The sequence below is a fragment of the Aspergillus ruber genome (assembly GCF_000600275.1).
Source record: "Aspergillus ruber CBS 135680 unplaced genomic scaffold scaffold00059, whole genome shotgun sequence".
Taxonomy (NCBI): domain Eukaryota; kingdom Fungi; phylum Ascomycota; class Eurotiomycetes; order Eurotiales; family Aspergillaceae; genus Aspergillus; species Aspergillus ruber.
In genome coordinates this window covers 16102-36886 of record NW_024467355.1, presented here as the reverse complement: position 1 = coordinate 36886, position 20785 = coordinate 16102, and the positions used below count along the sequence as shown (strand labels likewise).

The window sequence follows — 20785 nt, the reverse complement described above, 5'->3', positions numbered from 1 at the left end:
TGATCAGGTGGCAAAACAGGCAGCCAACAAACCCCCAGGAAGAGGCCCAAGAGAGATCTCCCTGGCATTCACCTGTAGAGCCCGAACAGAGGCCATTACAGCACAGAAGCAGAGATGGCTTGCCAAGGAGCTCAGCAAGCGATCCCAACAAGGTCAGCGAACATATAGACCACAGAAGAACTGGCGACTCAACTCTGCAGCCGCAGTGGCTCCCAAACACCTAGCGAGCCGGTATTTTCAACTGAAGTCAGGACATGCAGCTGTTGGAGCATATCTACATCAGATCCAGGCCCAAGAAGATGCAACCTGCAGAGATTGTGGCCTATCAAGGGTGACAATACACCATCTTCTCTTTGAATGCCGAAAATGGCGACATCAACGGAACAAGCTCTACAAGGATCTGGAGCTGGATGGAGTTATGAGGCCCACTGCTGCAGAGGAACACCCGCAAGGACGACTTCTGGGAGAGCCCAGAGCTACCAAGGCGCTGCTACAATTCCTAGCTAGTACCAGTGTAGCTCTACCTCGAGCACACCTACAGCGAACGACAGAAAGGGTCCAGAAAGATGATGAATGGGGATTGGAATCATTGGAAGAGGCAATTCGAACAGGAGAAGGATAGCAGGAAGGGTAGCCTGAGCTGAAGTCAGCCTAGGTCGCACCCATCCTGCACGAAACACAAGGAGAGCACTGTGCTCGAAAGCCCTGCGCAAACAGGCGGTCTGGGGCGAGGAAAAGGATCAGAAAGAGTATGGAAGGGGGCTAGTGCCCCAGGAACTTATATGGATAAGAGACTGTAGGATAGCCAACGGCCTCAAGTCCACGGATAATGGTCTGTCATAGCTCTAGGGCTCGGTATGGACAATAAACTTGATTAAATAAATAATAAATAACCTCTTCGTGTATATTCCGAGGAAAATAGATTTAGGACGCTGATAACGTGGAAACTGACTGATATCTACTTCTATCGCGAGCATGCAGTAACAAAAAGCCATGATAGTAAGACCGCTTACTTCAACCGCCAAATGCATTCTAAATGAGATCAACGCCCTCCTACCAGGCAAACTACTAGCTATCCGTGTCACCGAGCTAGGAAAAGGTCTATAATAGTGGGTATCTCAGTTGGCTCTGAGTTGGTGGAAGATATCAAAATTCCGCTTTCCCTTCCCCCTAAGCAATTGCTTTCTAAATTCTGTCCAGCTTCAACTGAATCTGTGTGGCAGCATGAGAGCCGGAGTATATATGAGTACTTCCAGCCCACGATGGTAAACAGCACAAAGGTCTGGATGATTGCTGTTTCCTTATGCGATGGTACAACTGTTTCTCCGGGGGGGTGTATTGAAGAGGGGGTTTTCAGCATACCTCAAAGGCAAGCGAACATGCGCTTCTGATATTCCAATGATATTCGTGATGCCTAAGCATTGGGCTACGAGTATTGACAAAAGAAAGATCAGTACCACAATATCTCAATCGCCGCTTCCTTTAACCTGCAAAAGCCATCCAAAAAGAGATCAAGGCCCTACTATCTCAGGCCAGCACTGCGCATAAGGAACATGAGGATCAAAAGAAGTTTGTTTATGCTACTTTGGCGCTGAGGTTATGTGCGCTGGAACAGGATATAGGACTAGGCGAGATTTCGTATTCCCTTCTGAGCCCATTTTTCAATTAGCAAACTAACCGATTGATTGTGGATAGGATTGGAAATACAATATAATTGAAATTGCTACTCCGAGGAAGAGGCATCTATGGGCAATTGTTGTGTGAAAGGTCCGCTGGGGTATGTATGCTGCTTGCCAATTAGTCAAAGGTTTGTGTGAACTGCTCTCCTAGGAATAACAGTAGAACTAATTCGTGTTATAGCTATTAGAACTGCATCTGACCGGATATACGCGCCTCCATCTTCCCCAGAGTCCTTCAATTTTGGGCTACCACATCCATTTTTCAACTCATCAAGATATCTTCTTCGACATCCTCAACGGCCCCAGGCCCTCTAATTCCAACGTGTGCGGAATCGAAGTCCGGCACACTTCAACCGAGAAATGTGCGAACCGTCTCTTCTTTGCATTCCGGCATCAGGTAGCACCCATACAGTGGCAAATATTACCAAGAGCCGCAACATCATCGAATGGATTCGACATGTGACACTGAATTCCCCGAGCTCCTGTGTCCATCCAAATGCACCGTATTCAGCGTCAGATATAACTGCGCTGATCTTCAAGACCTTTCCACTAGTATGTATATTTTAGAGGGTCATTTTACGGTCTTCGAGTCGGATCCTTGTCTATGTGCCCAATAGGCGTAAGTACGCCGAGAATGATTATGGAGCTCGTTTATTGTTTGGCTCTAACGCCGTATAGAGGTACCGTTATATGAAACAGCCAAAGTAAACATTATATTCCAAGATACTGGCAGATGTTCAACATACATTTGGAAACGCATATTGCCCATGTTTCCTAAGCATCTTGAGCTGCTGGCAAGCATTTTCGTACGATATATTCCGTACTTAGCACGGGGAAAGCTCTCAAGATGCTATTTTCACTTAGCCCGTGGATAACAAAGATGTTTCTAGGCCCAAGTTGCTAGACTCGTTATCTCAAGTGTGTTAATATCGATATCACTAATCTGTGTCAGAAATGTTACTCCGATGTTATAGCAAACAACACGGAATACCGTAATAGGAAACATTTTGCCTCAGGTGTTAAAATCAACAATAGCGGTGTGATGAGGACGGCAGAATAAAGGCGGTCTCTCATCAGCCTCTATGAGATACGTCAACAGAGATCCTCCATATCGCAACCATGAAGAGAATGACCTGAAAATCCTCATTTAACATGCGTTTAGCGATAATACTCGCCAAAATGCATTCAAGTGCTGATAAACTTAGAAGTGCCGGCCGTCAACGGACCTATCAGCCGAATAAGCACTCTGACAATCCCGAGAATGCGAACAGACCGTGAAGCAAACAAACTAGCTAATGCCACCCTGTAAGGGGAATCAAGATCGCATGTGATGCGTCCAGTCAGCGTGTTTCTTTCTTTGCTCAACATATGATTGCACAGGAATATCCTGGGTTGGACAATAGTTTCACAGCAAGGGCGAACCGATCAAAAGTGTCATTGTCCATATATTCGGACCCTTCCTCGGTTCTGTTTCTATCCGGGCTTGATATTTATCAGTATCGATATGCAATTTTCTGCACTTATCCTTCTTCTAGTCTCGTCGCTGAGCGTTACAGCTGCGCTGCCGATACCCGGGACCAGTGACGATTATGAAAATGATCGTTCCGTGATAACCCCTTCCGGATGGAGATTTTTCTCTAAAACTAGCGTCTGGACAGCCTCTGTATGTCCTATTTCCCGGTCTGGGGCGCATTGGAAAGTCTCCATACTGAACTCTTCAGGATCACGAACTAGGTTCAGGACATCTAGCAACCATCAATATCCCACCAGCAATCGACAACCCATGCCACCATAAAGGCCCTCTACGATGTCCCCCACTGACTCCGAACCCAGTGATGAGCATCCCGCATCGCAAAAACTGCGCCAAACAATATGACGGATTCCCCGTTACCCAAGGCACGTTTGATTCGCTGTGGAACGTCGAGAGGATTCTGACGCCGGTGGGAATACTGGTCGTAATGATATGGCTGGGGTTTGTGGCGGTTGGACTTGTTGCTGTGGTGGATTATGTGTGGGTACGATGGGGGAGAGGATATAGTGGTTATCCAGGTGTTGTTTCTGAAGGTGGGGATGATGAAGAGAAAGCAGAAACTAATTGAGCTGTCCCATGGTACGAAATATGAAAGGATGGTCTCTTTTTTTTTATATTTTATTTGATGCCATGTGATCGTAAATGGCTTATCTACTTGAAAGACAGCTGTCTATCCTTCACTTTCTACTCTCGTTCAGACGGCCATCCACTGCATCCACTGCTGACACTATGTCTGACAGAATTCTGTTCAGGAGGTCCCTAAGTTCTGAGGTCGCCTGCGACTATCCCAGTCCTTCAACATGGATCATCAAATCGAAACACTACGAGAAATATGACCAGTTCGCACACGACGAAGAGCTAGGACTTCAGCCACCGTCGTGAAGTTCCTAATTGAAAACAAAGGCGATCCAAGCAAACAGGCCCTTATGAAAGTGTACATGCGGATGGCTGACCTGGGAACCGAGTTCGATCCTCCTGAGTAGAGCAAGTAGCCGATGCTTCTGAGACTATTCAACGGTGTGCGACCTCTCAGACTATTGATGGAGATGAACAGCATGGTCACGCCTGGTTTGCTGGGTTGTAAGGTAGAGAGTCATGGCTCTCGTGGACTGGTACCTAGTGGGCTTGTGTGCTATCTAGTGTAGAATATACTTCCTGGGATTCGGCCGGATGATAGAAGTGATCGACGACCGTTGTTTTGGGAACTTCCTCGATCTGAGCGTGATGATATCAGGGCAGCGTTTGAGTGTAAAGGCAAATATGTGCGCATCTTATATACTTTTATGGCAATATGCTGATCGAACATAGTCAACTCAAAGAACTGGGAATCATTCACTTATTATACGGCTGGAGACATCTGTTCTGGAATCCAAAACGCGAAGAGGTATATGCCGCATGTACTGAACTTCTGGCATTGGCTAACATTGAAACAACGGATTTCGTCCGATTCAGCGACAATATCCCAATGAGAAAATATCATCCCTGGTGTACCGGGCTTACCTTCAGTGGAATTTGGCAGAACTCCCAGGCGTTTTTTTTTTTTTTTTTTGGTACAAGTTTACTTCTGACGACAGAAATATGAGCGGCTGGCAGCTTTGAGCGCTGCATTATGATTGCTGATCATTTCTCAAGGGAAAAAAAGCTTTGCTCGAAGTAGCTTGTACAGAATGTTTCACAGTCCTCTACGCTGGGAAGTCCAACCCAATGCCATCGATTATGATGCATGGCTTGAAATACCAAAATATGCACATCAGAGATCGAGCCAACCGGGCCAATGTTTTGTTAGCAATCACATGAGACCGGGAGGTCTAACAAACGTTGCCCATGCATTTTCTGAAGGCTCCAGAGTACGAAAGAATGCCACTCGAGGGCCAGCGCTCGCCCTAATGCCCTTTGACTAAAGCATCACTTATAACTTTATCCATGACGGAGTCCAGGTACCCAACGATGGCCATTACACATCGTCCATCGGTTCCTCTCGCCCATTGCGATTCGTGGGTGAGCATACCGATTGGGCGGATCAGATGATTGTAGAGGTCTGTGGGACAAGTCGTGAACATCGTCCTCGCATTCTAGAATGTGGATCTCAGATTCGGGGATTTCAATTGCTGTTGGTTATCCTACGAGAAGATAGCAGATTTTGCTGCATGCGGTAGCAATGGCAGATCAGGTTGGCGCCGGAGAAAAAAAATTTTCTGAGTGAACGCCGGTTCTGATTAGAGCTATACGTAGCAATTCTCAGAAATTTGTGGTTTGAATAGCTACAAGAATGCGCTACGAATGTCACAGCTGCCGCTGTATTCGGATGGGCCCAATGGAGATGTTGTCCCTATGGGCACCCCCATAAATTGTGCATTTCATTCCATTCGCTTATGCATCGTGGGTACTTGACTCTTATGACTATTTCAAGTCATGGCGGATACATCCTGTAGTCCAGGTATTCACCATAGCACCAAAATTGCGTCGAGACCGATCTCCAATGACCGTCCCTTTGCCAGTGCCTTTAGTACACCTGGAGGCTTGCATCACCAGGTGCATACTGGTGCATCCAGAGACGGTCTTGAATCGGCAACAATACGCGATTGCCGCACATTTGGGCAGCATTGCAGCCTGTCAGGGATTGACATTGCGAGGACCATCTTGACGCGAAAGGACATTATTTCCTCAGTAATGGGCACGGCTTGTATCCGCGTCTGAAAGTATCACATTCTTAACAGTCTGGTAAGGAACGAAACCGCGGAGCGTTGAGAAATGTACGCGTAGTCCTTCATTCGGGCAGTCTTCAGAGTGCCAGCAGCAACAACGGCCCTGCAAGCGAGTCAGTAAGACGTGCTGTTGTTAATCTTCATAGCTGCACGTCTTCATAGCCGAGACTGTTATCTACAGATCTTTTCCAATAAAACCGTGGCTGCTTGCCAGTCCTCATATGTTCCGACTCTCGTAGAATGGATCAATCAACCAGGACCCATCTGACCCCTGATACCCACTCAAATGGCCAGTAACGTGTTGCAGAGCTCTGAAGTGTCGCCACAATCTGGACAGAGGTACGTATATACTCGCCGTCGAATGAGCACTGCGTAATCCATAGCAATAGGTGTGTTCTTTTTTTTTTTCACACTGATGTCATGTGATATCTTCTCAAATCTGGTTTTTTGCACGCATCCACTTTTGCTGGCGGCCTGCCCCTGGGTATTTAAGGGGAGAGGTTCCTTTTCTGATCGACTGTTACTCCGTACTAGTATTGTATGTACATGGCTGAGCAAGCGAATCTTTACCACTTGGACCCTAGGGCAATCATGTCTCCCTCAAAGTCTTGTGGTTCTATACACGAATGCCCAGCTATGCTTGATCCTTAGCGAACTGCGCTATTGCTCTTGGCTCTTGGTGAAGCCCACTTACTTTTGCTCTCGGGTACGACCTTGGCAGGACAGTCAACCCTGACTTAACATACTATGAGGTATACTCTCAGTGCTTTGCCAAGGTGAGGCAATACTAATGCTCTTTGTTATTCGCTTTCAGCACAATTCTTTAACCTTCGATATGCTCGACTATGTTCGGTTATGCTCATCCAATGCGCATAGTTCTTCATAATCAAGTTGGCGAAATGAAGTCATTCGGATGGATCGTCGGAGAATCCTATGACATCACTAATGCACGTGACCTCACGTGACACCGAGGAAGCCGAAGCCCCAATTGGTTGAAGTCGGCTTCCCGACGAACTGCCGAAAGCAAAGTATGGCACGCGCACATTCTGTGATGTCATGCCGCATAAAAATCTCTACTGCCGATCCATTGTGGGTCCTAGTATGGGTGCTGCTTTGGGAAATCCGGTTTGGTCCAAAATGACGATGATACGGCTATCTCTTCTAACCGATGCTGATTCATCACTGCAATGCGAACAGTACAAAGTGTCCAAACCTTCTCTTTCCCCAGACCGTTTTTGTCTCCAACCTTTTCTTTTTTTTTTTGGCTTCAGTTTTGATACCCCACACAAACCTGCACAATGGCTGAAGCCACTCCGCAGGATCCTAGAGTCTCCTCGGATAAGGAGTTAGAGTCGTCTACCCCCAGCAGTGCTCCCGAGGCTACTGCCAACGAAAATACCGAAAAGCAGAGTGTTCGCTCGGATGGGAAGCGCATATTGAAGGAGGAGGATTGCTATGATCAATTGGCCTACTGTTGGCCTCGGTGGAAGAAATGGATGTACCTGGCTGCCATCGCTGGCGTGCAGATTTCTATGAACTTCAACACTTCCGTCTATCCCAATGCCGTGAAACCCCTTACGAAGGCGTTCGATATCAGTGCGCAACATGCGCGAACGGGCCAAATGATCTATTTGGTGACATACTCTATTGGATGTGAACTGTGGGCGCCGTGGAGTGAGGAATTCGGTCGCTGGCCTATTCTGCAGTTATCGATGTTCTTGATCAACATCTGGCAACTTCCAGCTGCATTGGCTCCCAATTGGGGCTCGATTGTCGTCGCTCGTGGTCTGGTAAGTTTGGCGTTCATGACGACACGACTTGTAACAATGAACTAATTTGAGCCCAGGGTGGTATCTCTACCGCTGGTGGTAGTGTTACTCTTGGTTTGATTGCCGACTTGTACGAACCCGATACGCAACAGTTTCCTCTTGCGTTTATCGTCTTGTCGTCCTGCATTGGTACCAGTATTGGTGGTGTTATCGGTGGTCCGATCGGGCGTTGTACGTATCTTCCTTGTAACAATAGAAAGAAATGTGCTAACGTGTATAGTCCTCGACTGGCAATGGTTCTTCTGGATCCAGCTCATCTTCGGAGCAGTTGTCCAATTCATCATGTTTTTCATGCCCGAAAGTCGTTCAACCATCATCATGGACAAGATAGCCAAGCAACGTCGCAAGACTGGAGAGGACCCCAACATCTACGGCCCCAACGAGCTGAAAAAACCTCGTGTCTCGCTCCATGAAGCTGGCAAGATTTGGATCCGTCCCTTCTACATGTTCGTGCGCGAGCCTATTGTCCTGTGCATGTCTCTCCTGTCCGGTTTCTCCGACGCTCTGATCTTCACCTTCCTCGAGAGTTTCGCCATCGTCTACGAGCAAGGATGGGGCTGGGGTGTCCTGGGTCAGGCCTGGGCTGTCATCCCCATCAACGTCGCCTACTTCATCGCCTACTTCTCCTACTTCCCATGGTTCATACGCGACGAACATATCCGTCAAACCAAGGGCAACGATGCTATCCCCGCCGAACGCCGTCTGAAGTGGCTCCTCTGGCTCGCGCCCCTCGAACCCATCGGCCTGTTTGGTTTCGCCTGGACCTCCTTCGGCAAGGAACGCAACGTCCACTGGATGGGCTCCATGGTCTTCTCCACGTGCGTCGGTATCGCCAACTATGCCATCTACCTCTCCTCCGTCGACTATATGGTAGCAGCCTACGGTGTCTACTCCGCCTCTGCGACCGGTGGCAACGCCTTCGCGCGTGATCTGCTCGCCGGTATCAGCGCCATGTATGCGACCCCTATGTACGAGAACATTGGCGACAAGTGGCACGTCGAGTACGCATCCACCGTCCTGGCCTGTCTGTCCTGCGTTGTCGTCGCCCCGGTCTACGTGTTCTACTGGAAGGGTCCTTGGATCCGTGAAAAGAGTAAGTTCGCGCAGACGCTTGCGTCCGATCGTAAGGCGAATCAAGGACGACGGGTTAGTCAGGAGCCTGCTGCGCCGTGAGCGGGCGGTTTTATGCACATATATACATATCTTACGATGCACATGATGTACTCTGTAATACTGTATCTAGGGATGGTGCTTGTTGGATAATATACTAGACTAGACTAGACAGTGGACTAGTTAGATCAGCATAGAGCCTCTCAATAATTTTGAACATGCATTTTCAATACAGCATTCTCAGTACATATCCGACATCCGTACCCGGAGCGGCATACCTACATACCAAAAACAACCACAAGCAATCTAAACGAGCCGAGCACGAGCACGAACACGAGCAAAACACAAGACCACACAGACTCCAACGTGGCAAGACCTCCGCGCCCAGACCAATCTAGCATCAACCATACTCCGTACATACCGCACGCACCATGCAGCAAGCCCGGACGCAATACCAGCCAATCATTCCCTCGCTCCACTTGCTAGTTCTAGAGCTTTACTGGTGGATCTGATAATCTGATGAGATAGCCTCGGCTGTTTTCCTTGGTTGGTGTTTTTGCTTTCGGGTACGGGCTACGGAACATGGACTGCAAGGGGTAATGGTGAAGATTGTTTGGAGCTGTTTGGAGCTGTCTCAATCTGTCTATGAGAGTTCCGATGGCTATTTGGTGGCACTAAGATGGTCTCGACTCGTCCGAAAGCGGCATATTTTCAATATTGGTTCCGGGGGTGATGCTTCGGGATTTTTTTTTTCTTTAGGGTCTCTTGGAGTTGGGGTCGCGGTGCATGATGTCTGCTTATTCATTCGGGGTTCCTCATAATGCGGCTTTATTCACTGGAATGGTGTCCGGTACATTAGTGATAGTGGTGGCGATGCTTAAACCTCGGGCTGTGGAGCAGCAATGATTTTTCGGTTTCTGCATTCCTCCAAGCTATTCGATGGTTCTTCGGTGATTGGAATCGGATATAGCATTGCATTGCAATTGTCCGAGGAACTGGCATACACCTGAGAAAGTTAGATGCCTCACTCTAGCCGTCGCGAAGACCTTGGCTATTTTAGGGTCTAGTGGATCATGCCGGCTTTTTCATTCCAGGCCATTACCATACTAGGCCGTTCACTGCAGAATACAGCTTCACCATGGTAGTGCTATTCAATTTCGATCTTGGTTCCTTGATTTGGTGATTGCAACCGAAGAACGTTGAAGTGTCTTACTGTTGAGGAATGAATGCCCTGTCCAGTGATCATCGGATAATTGGTTTGGCCTTGGCGGCTCCGATTCGGTATGGGCATATTGACAGAATTCAATGATGCCAGCAGTTGAAAGCCACATACGAATCGCGTCACAGAGCCGGATTCGGTAAGGCTTTCGCCGTCCTAGGTGTATTATGCAGGTTTTCACATCGCAGGTTTTTACATTGCGGATCACGGATTCCTACAATGACGCATCATTGCAGAATAGCCCTAGTTGCAGTGATCAGATTGCCTTTCTGATTTGGATCTTGAAGTTGACGAGAATGAGCCCGTAGGCACTTGGCGTCACTCAGAGGTAATAGATAGATGGATGGATGGATGGTTACAGCATTTGTGATTATTTTGCCTTGCTGCAGAGAAATCTAACTGCTATCTTGGACTCGTTTACAGCCAAGACAGACAGGCGGCTTCAGGAATTACACCTCTAAAAGCGAGCGATTATGTCCTTGCGCAGGGAACAGGGGGTGTTTCGCTATTCGCTATTCTCTTCGCACTTGCTGCCGGGGCAACTATCATTGCCACGACATCCTCAGAGAAGGCCCGCAAACTGAAAGACTTGGGCACTCAGCATATCCTGAACTACCGCGACGATCCTAACTGGGGCGAGACAGCCCGAAAATTAACACGCGATGAACTAGGCTGCCAGCGTGTGATTGAAGTAGGTGGTCCAGACTATCAAACAGTCCTTCAACTGTGTTGCGCGCGGTGGGGGGATTAATGTTATCGGGTTCTTGACTGGTCAGGGACATGCGGAGGATGGGCCTATGTATTTACAGCCGCTCTTGCAGGCTTGTATAGTGAGGTGGATCGAGGTTGGTAATCGTATACAGTTCGAGGAGATGAATCGGGCTATTGAGGGGTATGGAATTGAGCCGGTTGTTGACCTGAGAGCGTTTGGGTTGAGGGAGTTGAAGGAGGCGTATAATATGTTTGGGGGCAGCGGCATTTTGGGAAGGTTGTTCTTTCAGATGCGATTTAGTAGGCAGCAGTTATCATTAGACCATCGGGGAAACCAGGATTTAACTGAGCTATTTCATGTGCTGCTGACCATTATATAAAATTAATTTAGTACCCTGGTCCATAAATGTGGTATCGTGAAGATAGCACAATAATCAATAGCCCTAAAGGGGTATTGATATTATAATTGAGTTGAGTTAATTTTATTGTCCATATCGAGCTGTAAAGATATTAAAGACCATTTTCCATAAGCCCGAGGCCTGCAACTCACTGGCGTCCTTTTGTCCCTGGGAGTCCGTGAGGCAAACCTCCTTCTATCATCTTTCTAATCATTTTCCTCGCCTCAAACCGCCTGTATGCGCAGAGCTTTTGAGCGGAGTGCTCTTATTATATTTTCGGAGCAGGGTGGGTGTAGCATAGGCTGAACCGCTCGCGGTTACTCTTCGAAGTCATCGAGAGCATTCGCGGGTGAATGTCGGACTGATTTCCAAATTGGCCTGCGGCTGTCCATAGAGCGGTATGGGTTATCACTTTTCTAGGTCCGGAATGTTGCTGCAAGAGCAAAACACGAGGAGAAGACTGATTATCTTGATTTGGCTGTGTGGGATTATCGGAAGGAGGCGCAGGAGCCGCCGTTTGAGGGACGAAGGTTGGTGAGCGTGTTCATGGAATTGCCGCAGTCGTCTGTTCGTGTTGGGGCTTCGGGGCATATTTTGAGTGCGCGCCAGGCTGCTGGTGTACTTGATGTTGGGTGTGATTTTGTTATGATTGGGAAGGCAGCTGTTCTTGATGCTGAGTTGAGTGATGAGTATTGTGCGCTGGAATTGCCTGTGACGGGTGATTAGTCGAGAGAGCTGGTCTCAGTGAGAATTTTATTAATTACATGAGAACATGGAATGGTTTTGTAACTAAATAAGCTAAGTATTCTTTGAAGTCAGCATCTCGCAAAACTGTCTCATTACTGTCTATTAATCTGTTATTATTCATCAAGAAATGACCGACTTGTTTCAATGATTGCATCTCGCAAGAGTGATACAATCTGCTTAAGATCTCCCTCAGTCACAATATACGGAAGACAGATGATAACATGGTCAATATAGTACGTGTCTGTATGTCCCAGGTTTCCCAATATATCCAACCCATCCCCAAGAGCGTTTCTCACGATCGTGTTAGAGAAGTCGGATTCAGGAGCTAACGGTGTCTTAGACTGTTTGTCCGCGACAAACTCCACGACCCAGAACAGACCACATCCACGTATGTCGCCCACAAATGGAAGAGGACCTTTCAATTACTGACTCTCAAGCATCGTATATAGCTCTGCCAGATGTCGTATAATTAGAGCGAAGCAGTACATCAAAATGGATAGTGGGGTTTGGCACTTCATTTACTACATCAAATGCTACAATAATTATACCAAGTATCTTACAAATCAATAAGTGAGTTCCTTTACAGAAGCTAATAAAAAATAATCTGTTTGAGTCTACATACTATATCAGACCAATTGTTGGCTGATTGAGCCTCGTATAAAACACTAAAATACTTAGCTTTGCGCATGGTTGGATAGAAACATTTGGATAGGAGGAATCATTGGTATGTAGAATGCTATGTACAACGGTAAGTACAGTAAAAGAGGTAACACATTCTTGAGCTTCAAACGTAGTTAATCCAACGTGAAAAGTGTCAATTGTTTCAAGGCTAAATTCATTCAAGGCAAACTAAGTTCTAAATCATCAATCATCAAGCACAATGCTAGAAAGAAACACAATGGCAGATTATACCACTAATGAAAATTCTACCTCCCCCCTTTACCGCCATCCCTCTAGACAGCAATTGTTGTTGTTGTTGTCGTAACAAGACCGCCTTTCAAGGGTTCATTCAAACTATCCTTCTCCATGCTGCAGCCATCCATAGCCGTGTCGAAAGTGATGATGCTGTCTTGGCTGACGGTATTGTTTTCGGGAAGATCTTGTTCAGCAGGCCAAATTTCGTGGCCAGCGGCCTTCTCCTTCTCACGATGTTCCATGACGACCTCGCGAATAGTTTTCTGGAAGTGGAGAGGACCCTTCTCCATCTCAGGGTGAAGCTCGCCGTTGATAAAGACGCCGGCGTTGAGGTTCTTCTGGCTGTTGATGCAGAGGTACTTGTCTTCAGACATGATTCGTTTGTACATGTCGCTGATGAGGTTAAAGGCTTCATCAGTGGCGTTCTTATGGCGATAGACTTCGTACCGCATCACTGACTTGGTTGGGCTAATGGGAGTGAATCGCTGCATGAAGAAGAAGTTAGGACTGAAAAAAAGGTTAGCAATGTTTTAAGCCTAGTACTAGAGAGTAATACACTTACGACACGTTGAAAGAGGCATTAGGCCAGAAGTAGGTGGTGGCAATTCGGAAGCCCTTCTCAATCTGGTCCTGTCGCTGCGCGCCGTAATGTTGAATGTGGCCATCTTTGGTCTTGACATAGTAGGAGTTGAGGTCGGCAATTTTGGGGATATCAGGGTGGGCGACCTGACAGTGGTAGCACTCATTATAATTGTCCGCCAGAATCTTCCAGTTGAAGTCGCCCTCCATATCCCAGGTGTGGTCGAATGCATAATCCTCGAAGTTGTAGTGGTCGAACCGGGGCTGCTCATCAACACCATCAAAGTCGTCCTTCCAGGCAACTTCGGGAACTTCGCGAGCGTCTAGGTTGACCCAGACAAAACCATTTCGGTCAATGTGCACATGGATAGGAGGGGAGAGATCGTTGTTGAGGAACGCCTTGACGTTTCCTTCCTGATCCTTGAGGATGACGAATTCATAGCCAACGACATCATATCGAACCCAGTCACCAGAGTTGGGGACGCGATGTTTATGAGTAGTGAGAAGCCATTTCCGGCTGAAGATGGAGCGTCGTTCAAGCTCGTACATGCTCTGGGAGGTATACCAGGAAGCGGGAAGAGCACGGATAGGGCTCTTCTCGTCTTTCGTCGCAGTAGCGGAAGTACCAAAGAAGTTCTTTAAGAACGACATTGCGAGAAATAAGAATCAAAGACAAGTCTTTATATTGAGAAAAGGGCTGAGACTTTAAAGTCTGAGCTTTGAGATTGAATTTTGCTTTGAAGTTGCTATTGACTACACTTGAACTTCGAGACATGTGCTCTTTTAAATATCTATCATAGCCAGACAACCTAAACGCAGATAGCGGTGCTCAACACAAGGTATACAATCTGATAGACAGGTGATCGGCCCTTCGCCCCCGATAGCGATGGCACATCTGGATGGTGAATGGAATCGGGTGACCATTTTCAACGGGAATTATGCCTAGATACCGATCACCTGATCGGGGGTTCCGTCGGGATCGAATAACCTAAAAGGGTTATCGAGCACTGCATGCTGTAAAACACAGAGAATCCAGTCTGAGCGTGGTTATGGAATCCCGAACATCCCCACCGAGATAGACCTAGCCCCGCTTCGGTCTAAGTCCGTCCTACGCCGGGATCTTAAAATTTACCCTAAATGGCAGCGTTTATCATAGTTCCCCAAACTCGCGGCGAATATCAAACCCATATGTGTGTAGAATAAGCTGAAGTGCATTTCTGATAACAGGATAAAGATCAGACGTACATCCAATGGTAATGGCGGGACGGTACAGATTTCTAACAAAACCCTAGCCATAGTAGTAGTTACAAGAACAGAAATATCAGAGTTGTCCGTCATTTGAGCAGCAGCGGCCCAGCCAATCAAACCAACTTCAGCGATAATATAGTCGAATTGCTTGTCGGCCACCTCTCGGAGGTGGCTCAGGAGGCTGGATATCTCAAGCCGTGGTTGGAATCAAGAATGACTGATAGCAAACATCTAGGCACTATCTCGCTGGCGTTGTCTTCCTGATCAGCACCCCAGTGTGCGTCTGCTTCCGAGTGAGATAGAGGCATAGACACCGGATACCCTTGGCGAAAAGGGAGAAACAGCCCTTTGCCTATGTATTGATTCCTAGCGCTCTTGTTGGACCTGCCTTGGCTGAATTTAGCCAAGACACTCCGGGGTGGAGCGCTATGTCATGGAAACCTGGGCTTTTAACTGGTATCGGTGCGGGTTATGTCCAGTTTTCCTCGGGTTGGTTTTCTATAAGACGTCCCCTTAGATATACTGAGTTGTTATGTACCAGTACTACAGCGTATGTAGTCTGCTTTCTAGTCCTCTCTATTACCCTTCTCCTGTTCTACTTGCCTCCAATGCTTCCATCCCCGTTCCTCATCTCTCTAGGATCTTTCTGTCGCCCGCTCTAGATGCCTATGGGATAGAACTATATTGGTTCTGGTTACGGATTGTAACAGAGTCCTAGTAGCTTCCTTGTGAATGCTTCTCTGCAGCGGTAGATGTAACAGGCTCGGAATATTAGATACTAATGAATGGAATTCCTATCTAAACTATTGTATTAATCGACGAGAACATTAAGCTGGAGAAAGAAAAGAAAAGGAAACATATCGAGAGGATGAAGGGTTTTCTATAACAATTGTACGACAGGGTTCTAACCATGTCGGCTTGGTTCGGTGCTGTTTGTCATTATTAGCTGTAGGGGTGACGTCAAGCTATATACACGGTGTCAAGCCATCACACTTTGCATTTGTTGTGTCTCTTTAAACTTCCCTTTAGTATTTAGCGGATGGCTGTCAAATTGTCCATAAATAGGTCTTTATGATAGATAGTTTTCTGGATCAGGGTTCTTCCTCCATTCGCTCTGAATAGTGCTTATGACATCGTACCAAGCATAGCAGTCAAAAATTTCTCTACTAGGTGTGTCTATACCTGATCCAGGACTATTTGATAATCTGATACATTTCTCGTCGTTGTGTTAAGGCTGCTTCTAAGGCACCAACCGACACCTAGGCTTGCTTGCTCGCATCTCGCAGGGATGTTTGACGCTTTGGCCTATCAATCAGTGTTTTCTGTAGGATTTTCTACTGCCTGATTCCACTTCTAGCCTCACTGGTCTAGCTGGGAGTTCTGTTGGACCCCCCGTGGTCAAACGCTCCAGGCCTTCATTCTCATTCATACTCATAATCTCCGCACTGCTATCACTATGTATAGGCTGCATCACATCCTTGAGTCACCAACAGATTGGTATTGAGGTGTCTGGCATATCCAGTGCTCCTGTGAGCTGGGAGGCTACGTTACGCACCGAAAGGTGATGTGTGCGATACATCACCATCACCACCACCACGGGTCTCGGTGCCTCCGTGGTGGTTTTTAGGAGCCGGAAGGCCTCTATTGGTGAATTGACGCATGAAGAAGACGTGTTTTTTCTGGATACTAATTTGGATATTCCGGGCGCCGAGCTCTTAATCGGTTCCCTGAGCTGTAATTACTGCTTTATTACCCTTTGCCATATGCCTATACTTGTAGAAATTCGCTCAAATCCCCAATGTCTTCTTCACATCTGACACATCCTGCCCATTCAGCCACTCGTCAATAGCACGATAGATGTTCCAAAACTGCTCGGTCTCAATCAACGTCGACATGTCTTCCCTAGGATTTTCACCGTTCCTTGCCCGCGCAGCCGCCAAATACCGATGCGCATACTGATATTTGTCCAGCTCCTCCTTTGAAAACGCAGGCACACTCTTCCCATCCACAGGGACAACCTTATCCTTCTCATAGATAAGCTTCACAAACTGGATCTTCCATCCACCTGAACTCGCGCGCGGGCCTAGTCCAGTGCCTGGGATAGGATCGCCAGCGTTCGAAGGGGCCGGGATCTTCACGCAATACGTGATGAAGCGCGCGTCACAGTCGACATCGTACTCAATTTTCGTGAGAGGGTCGATGAAGCGCTCAGTGATAGTGACTTTCATCTTGCCGACGGCACGGTTGGTGCTGGGGTTGAGATCGACAAGGGTGCCGAGTTCGCGGTGTGCCATGAAGACCCCATCCTGGCGGCCTTTTTGGGAGTTCTTGACGAAGTTATCAATGTGCTGGGAACCTTTGCTGCACACTATATGTTTTTATTAGTTCTTCTGGGGGTGTGTTGATAGGTAGTGAATGTGGGTATTGTGCATACAGGTGAGCACCCAGGCGTCATCCGTGAAACAGTTGCGGTAGTTCTTCCATTCCGAGTAATCCATATACAACGGCCAACCTCGGACTAGTTCGCTGACGCAGTAGCGGTCAAGAATCTGGTCCGCAGTGCCGTTCAGGTGCAGCCAAGTGTTCGGCGCTGTCTCTTTGGAGGTGCCGTTGTAAGCCATGTTGATCTGTTGTTGTTCAAGATGTAGTACCCTGAAGTAAAGGTGCCGAGTGATACCGAGGATAATGAATCTGTCAGTCTAGGAATGGCTCTTTATAGTAGAGACAGTGGCAAGACAAGAAGATGACTGGAGCAAAGGACTGGTGACGGTGAGGAGGTGTTTTCCAAATTAGCAACGCTAGGGGGGAGGTGGACGAATACTCTGACGAATACTACGGCGGTTACCACTCCAGACATAAAAACATACTTACGTGCCCAGGGACGGTTCAAAACAACGACATCTATTTAGTACCATCCATGGCCGCTCACGTACAATATAGTCAAGGTATGCTGCATATTCCCACTCCATGACAGGACCCTTTTCCAAACATCTCTTACCAGAAAAACGCACTCTACAGTTACAAATATCCTCAAGATAGTGATCCTCTTCGGATGTCAGGAGTTGTAAAAAGGAGTCACTGATAGTCTGTTATGGATCCCTTGCTGGCCGTGTTCCATGCTGGCCTTGGCCAAACTGTCATCCCTTGCGTTTGTACGAAAAGCCCATAACAGAGATCAATTTCCTTCCGCTATGATGATGGCAACATGTCAGGTGTATCCGTGGCGGTTCTATTGGGAGTATATGTGTAATAAATAGACAGATATTGAAATATATGGATTTGACAAGGTTGTAAGAGATAAAAAGAGTGAGATGGTGGACGTTAGTGAGGAGAGAATGAGATGATTGAGAGCAAAGAAAAAGATAAATCTATCTACAGGGAAACGAAGTTTTACTTATGGGTTCTATGGCCGCGCCGGGTACTTTGTTTGCTAGAATGTTGGCGTTTGTCGATATTAGCTACTTTGCATGTTTTGAATACGTCATGAAACTATGTACATTGTTTCCTGGGGTCCATTTTTAGACTGATCTAGTTACTCCAACTACTTACTCCAACTACTTACCCCAACTGCATCTTCGTTATCTCTCGTTGTACATGCTATCAGCCCTAATAATGAGTCCGCTTGTACCGGCGCTAGCGGGGACACCAGGCATAGTAAGACCCGTTTGAGGGAGGAAGAATGATAAGATTGATTTATGGGAAATAAAATAAACAAAAGAAATTAGTGATGGCAAAGATACATCAGTCGTCACCTTGTGCATAAATCATACATGTCGTGACGGCTCAACGGCTCAACGCCGTCTCACAACTCACTCATCTCATGCACTATCAAAGTCATAAAGATCAATGCTTACTCAAATCCAAGGGCAAAAAAACACCAGAATATCGATCAATACGTGTGACCAAAGCACTGTTACCAGAAATCTCTACCCAGCTCCAAGACACTAGATCAGGCCGAACCGGCCCATAGCAGCAGCAATAGGATATCATCGAGTCACCATTTCAGCAATTATTTTCGCCATACTCTAGATTCAGACTCTCGGAGCGCTTTCCACTGTTCTTGAGCCCTCAGGTTACCCGAAAAAAAAGCACAAAAATTGAAATCACAAGCAGTAGAATCAAGACTATACCTGATAAAAGCAACACAACCATAGGAAAAACTCCAAAAGACCCAGATCAAGGCTCTGTAACCATAGCCACCCATAGCCCCAGATCCAAATTCTTTGACTGGTATGCAGAAAATGGCTTGCATGGAGGATAGCATAAGTAATGTACCCCAACTGTCACGGCGCTCTACTAGGATAATGGAACATCCAACTCATGGATTCTACCTAGGTAGCTATCGACGAGAATAATCAACATGAGGAAGGAAGAGAGGAGGTAACACTGTATTTATCAACAAAGCAATAAAGCAAACAACTGCACCTCATGTGATACCCAGCCAATGTGACCAGGCTGTCACACCAACTCCAAATATCAGAGGGGCGGTCACTCGTTTTACATACGTCTTCGTAGACCAGTATGGCACCTCATAGAACCAGGTCATCTCTGCACTTGGTGGTTGGAACAACCAGACAGCCCAGTGCAGCCGTGAGAGGCGCAATTGACCATAGTGGTAGCATTTGGCAACCTGGGTGTCTCGGAGGTGCCGAATGAACTGGCACCATGTATTTCACTTGATGTTTTCTGAATAATGTCATAGTGGTGTAAAAAGACAACATCTGAGTAATGTCTAATAAGGCAGGTGTAAGATTGGACAAATCCCAGTGCAATGTATGAGATAAATGTACGTGACAATCCACCAAGCCAAGACGGATAGCCATCCCACGATGTATGCACTGTATCTCTTCGTGTTGTCCGGGCTCAAGATGTAGCAGAAATGGTACTGGCCTCCGCTTGACTAACGATTTGATCATTTACCCGACAAAGGGCGTTGTGTTCCCAAGCTTACCGGGAACGCTGACCCGAGCTCTCCCAGCTCAGTAGTGATGATGAGCTGAATTGCAAAGGCAACAACAAGGCTGAATATACATGTCTGAGCGCCCCCGTAGATAAGGCTTTGCCCGAAACAACTCTTTCCACATAAGCTAAGGGTTAATTGCCACAACTTTCTCCAGAATGATTGATACTGGTTGATTTGCTTACCAAATAGCCAACCCAAGAGTTGGTGATCGAGAACCCTAGCCCAAGAGCGGAGATCCAATTGAACTGTCGAGGCATGACTTGATCGTGGCCATTGGCTCGAAGGATAGCATCATCTTCGTCTTCGCCTGGCCCAAGGTCCTTCACGATTCCAGGACCAACACTCTGTGCATCCACCGGGGTCATTGTTTTGTCGGAAATGGACTTGTCTGTCACTGTTGAAGGCATTTTATAGAACAAAATACGTTCGCTTTTGAAGTTCAGGGCGAATGTTTTAGAAAATAGCAGATACTTAAGTGATGTCTAAAGGAGAGCAAGGGGCCTACTCCCTTCAACCCCATGCTTCTTACTGGCATCTATGATGATATTTATGTCTGACCAAGTTTCGGTCTTACTTGGGGTCATAGCATAATGAAGCCGAGCTAACGGCACATAACTTGCTTCTTCCTAGCTATACAGTAGCACACATTCTATCTTTACGGTATCAATTGATATCAAACTATATTAGAGATATTAATTCGCTTACCTCCGAAACTCAATTCTCCCGACGAGACCTGAATCGTTAGTTACTCAGCAGGCGATAGGCATGAAAAAGAGGGGGAAAAGTAGATCCAATGACTGTCTTGGTTTAGTGCATCCGAGGACTGAGGCCCAGAATGACTGGCAATACCATTCGTCGAGACATTAGACTGCTGGCCTCTTTTCCAAATCGAGTAATAATGCTGTCGAATCCGTCCCGATAAGCTTCTAGTACTTGGCGGCCGAAGATACCAGGGTTGGGTTCTATTGTGGACTGACTTTCTGGATTCGGCATAACTCCCAACTCTGACCCATTTATGTCTTGAATAGTTAGCGCTACCGATTCATCCGAGACGCTGAGAGCGCCTTTTGAACACGGGATGGAGTCACTGCTAATCTCCGAGTCACACGTCCGACTACTATAGAAACAATTTGCCGTCCATGCGTTTCATA

General features: G+C 47.0%; 8 protein-coding genes across 8 annotated transcripts; 4 read left to right on the top strand and 4 right to left on the bottom strand.

The window, feature by feature from the left end:
- Positions 1-2811: 2811 nt before the first annotated feature.
- Positions 2812-3920, top strand: EURHEDRAFT_417737 (uncharacterized protein; the record flags this gene model as incomplete). The annotated part of the gene is made up of 2 exons (XM_040783269.1): positions 2812-3342; positions 3401-3920. Coding segments are annotated over exons 1-2 (533 nt in total), but the record flags the coding sequence as incomplete, so codon positions are not given.
- Positions 3921-4205: 285 nt separating this feature from the next.
- On the top strand, positions 4206-4355 carry EURHEDRAFT_467852 (uncharacterized protein; the record flags this gene model as incomplete). The annotated part of the gene is made up of 1 exon (XM_040785214.1): positions 4206-4355. One exon carries the CDS (start codon positions 4206-4208, stop codon positions 4353-4355), a length of 150 nt encoding a protein of 49 aa, XP_040633841.1.
- Positions 4356-7213: 2858 nt separating this feature from the next.
- EURHEDRAFT_467841 (MFS general substrate transporter) lies at positions 7214-8917 on the top strand (the record flags this gene model as incomplete). The annotated part of the gene is made up of 3 exons (XM_040785213.1): positions 7214-7705; positions 7762-7915; positions 7965-8917. 3 exons carry the CDS (start codon positions 7214-7216, stop codon positions 8915-8917), a joined length of 1599 nt encoding a protein of 532 aa, XP_040633840.1.
- Positions 8918-10162: 1245 nt separating this feature from the next.
- On the top strand, positions 10163-11908 carry EURHEDRAFT_551004 (NAD(P)-binding protein; the record flags this gene model as incomplete). The annotated part of the gene is made up of 4 exons (XM_040787526.1): positions 10163-10212; positions 10497-10764; positions 10790-11143; positions 11603-11908. The coding sequence occupies 4 exons, from the start codon at positions 10163-10165 to the stop codon at positions 11906-11908; spliced, it is 978 nt and encodes a 325-aa protein (XP_040633839.1).
- A 974-nt stretch (positions 11909-12882) lies between these two features.
- On the bottom strand, positions 12883-14074 carry EURHEDRAFT_382239 (aromatic ring-hydroxylating oxygenase subunit alpha; the record flags this gene model as incomplete). Its single annotated transcript, XM_040779510.1, has 2 exons — positions 12883-13351; positions 13407-14074. The coding sequence occupies 2 exons, from the start codon at positions 14072-14074 to the stop codon at positions 12883-12885; spliced, it is 1137 nt and encodes a 378-aa protein (XP_040633838.1).
- A 2384-nt stretch (positions 14075-16458) lies between these two features.
- Positions 16459-17292, bottom strand: EURHEDRAFT_467854 (uncharacterized protein; the record flags this gene model as incomplete). Its single annotated transcript, XM_040785215.1, has 2 exons — positions 16459-17039; positions 17106-17292. The coding sequence occupies 2 exons, from the start codon at positions 17290-17292 to the stop codon at positions 16459-16461; spliced, it is 768 nt and encodes a 255-aa protein (XP_040633837.1).
- A 1369-nt stretch (positions 17293-18661) lies between these two features.
- Positions 18662-19435, bottom strand: EURHEDRAFT_551002 (uncharacterized protein). The gene has a single exon (XM_040787525.1). The coding sequence runs from the start codon at positions 18933-18935 to the stop codon at positions 18681-18683; it is 255 nt and encodes an 84-aa protein (XP_040633836.1). The 5' UTR covers positions 18936-19435; the 3' UTR covers positions 18662-18680.
- A 46-nt stretch (positions 19436-19481) lies between these two features.
- Positions 19482-19933, bottom strand: EURHEDRAFT_429636 (uncharacterized protein; the record flags this gene model as incomplete). The annotated part of the gene is made up of 3 exons (XM_040783399.1): positions 19482-19571; positions 19623-19745; positions 19817-19933. Coding segments are annotated over 3 exons (330 nt in total), but the record flags the coding sequence as incomplete, so codon positions are not given.
- Positions 19934-20785: the final 852 nt, after the last annotated feature.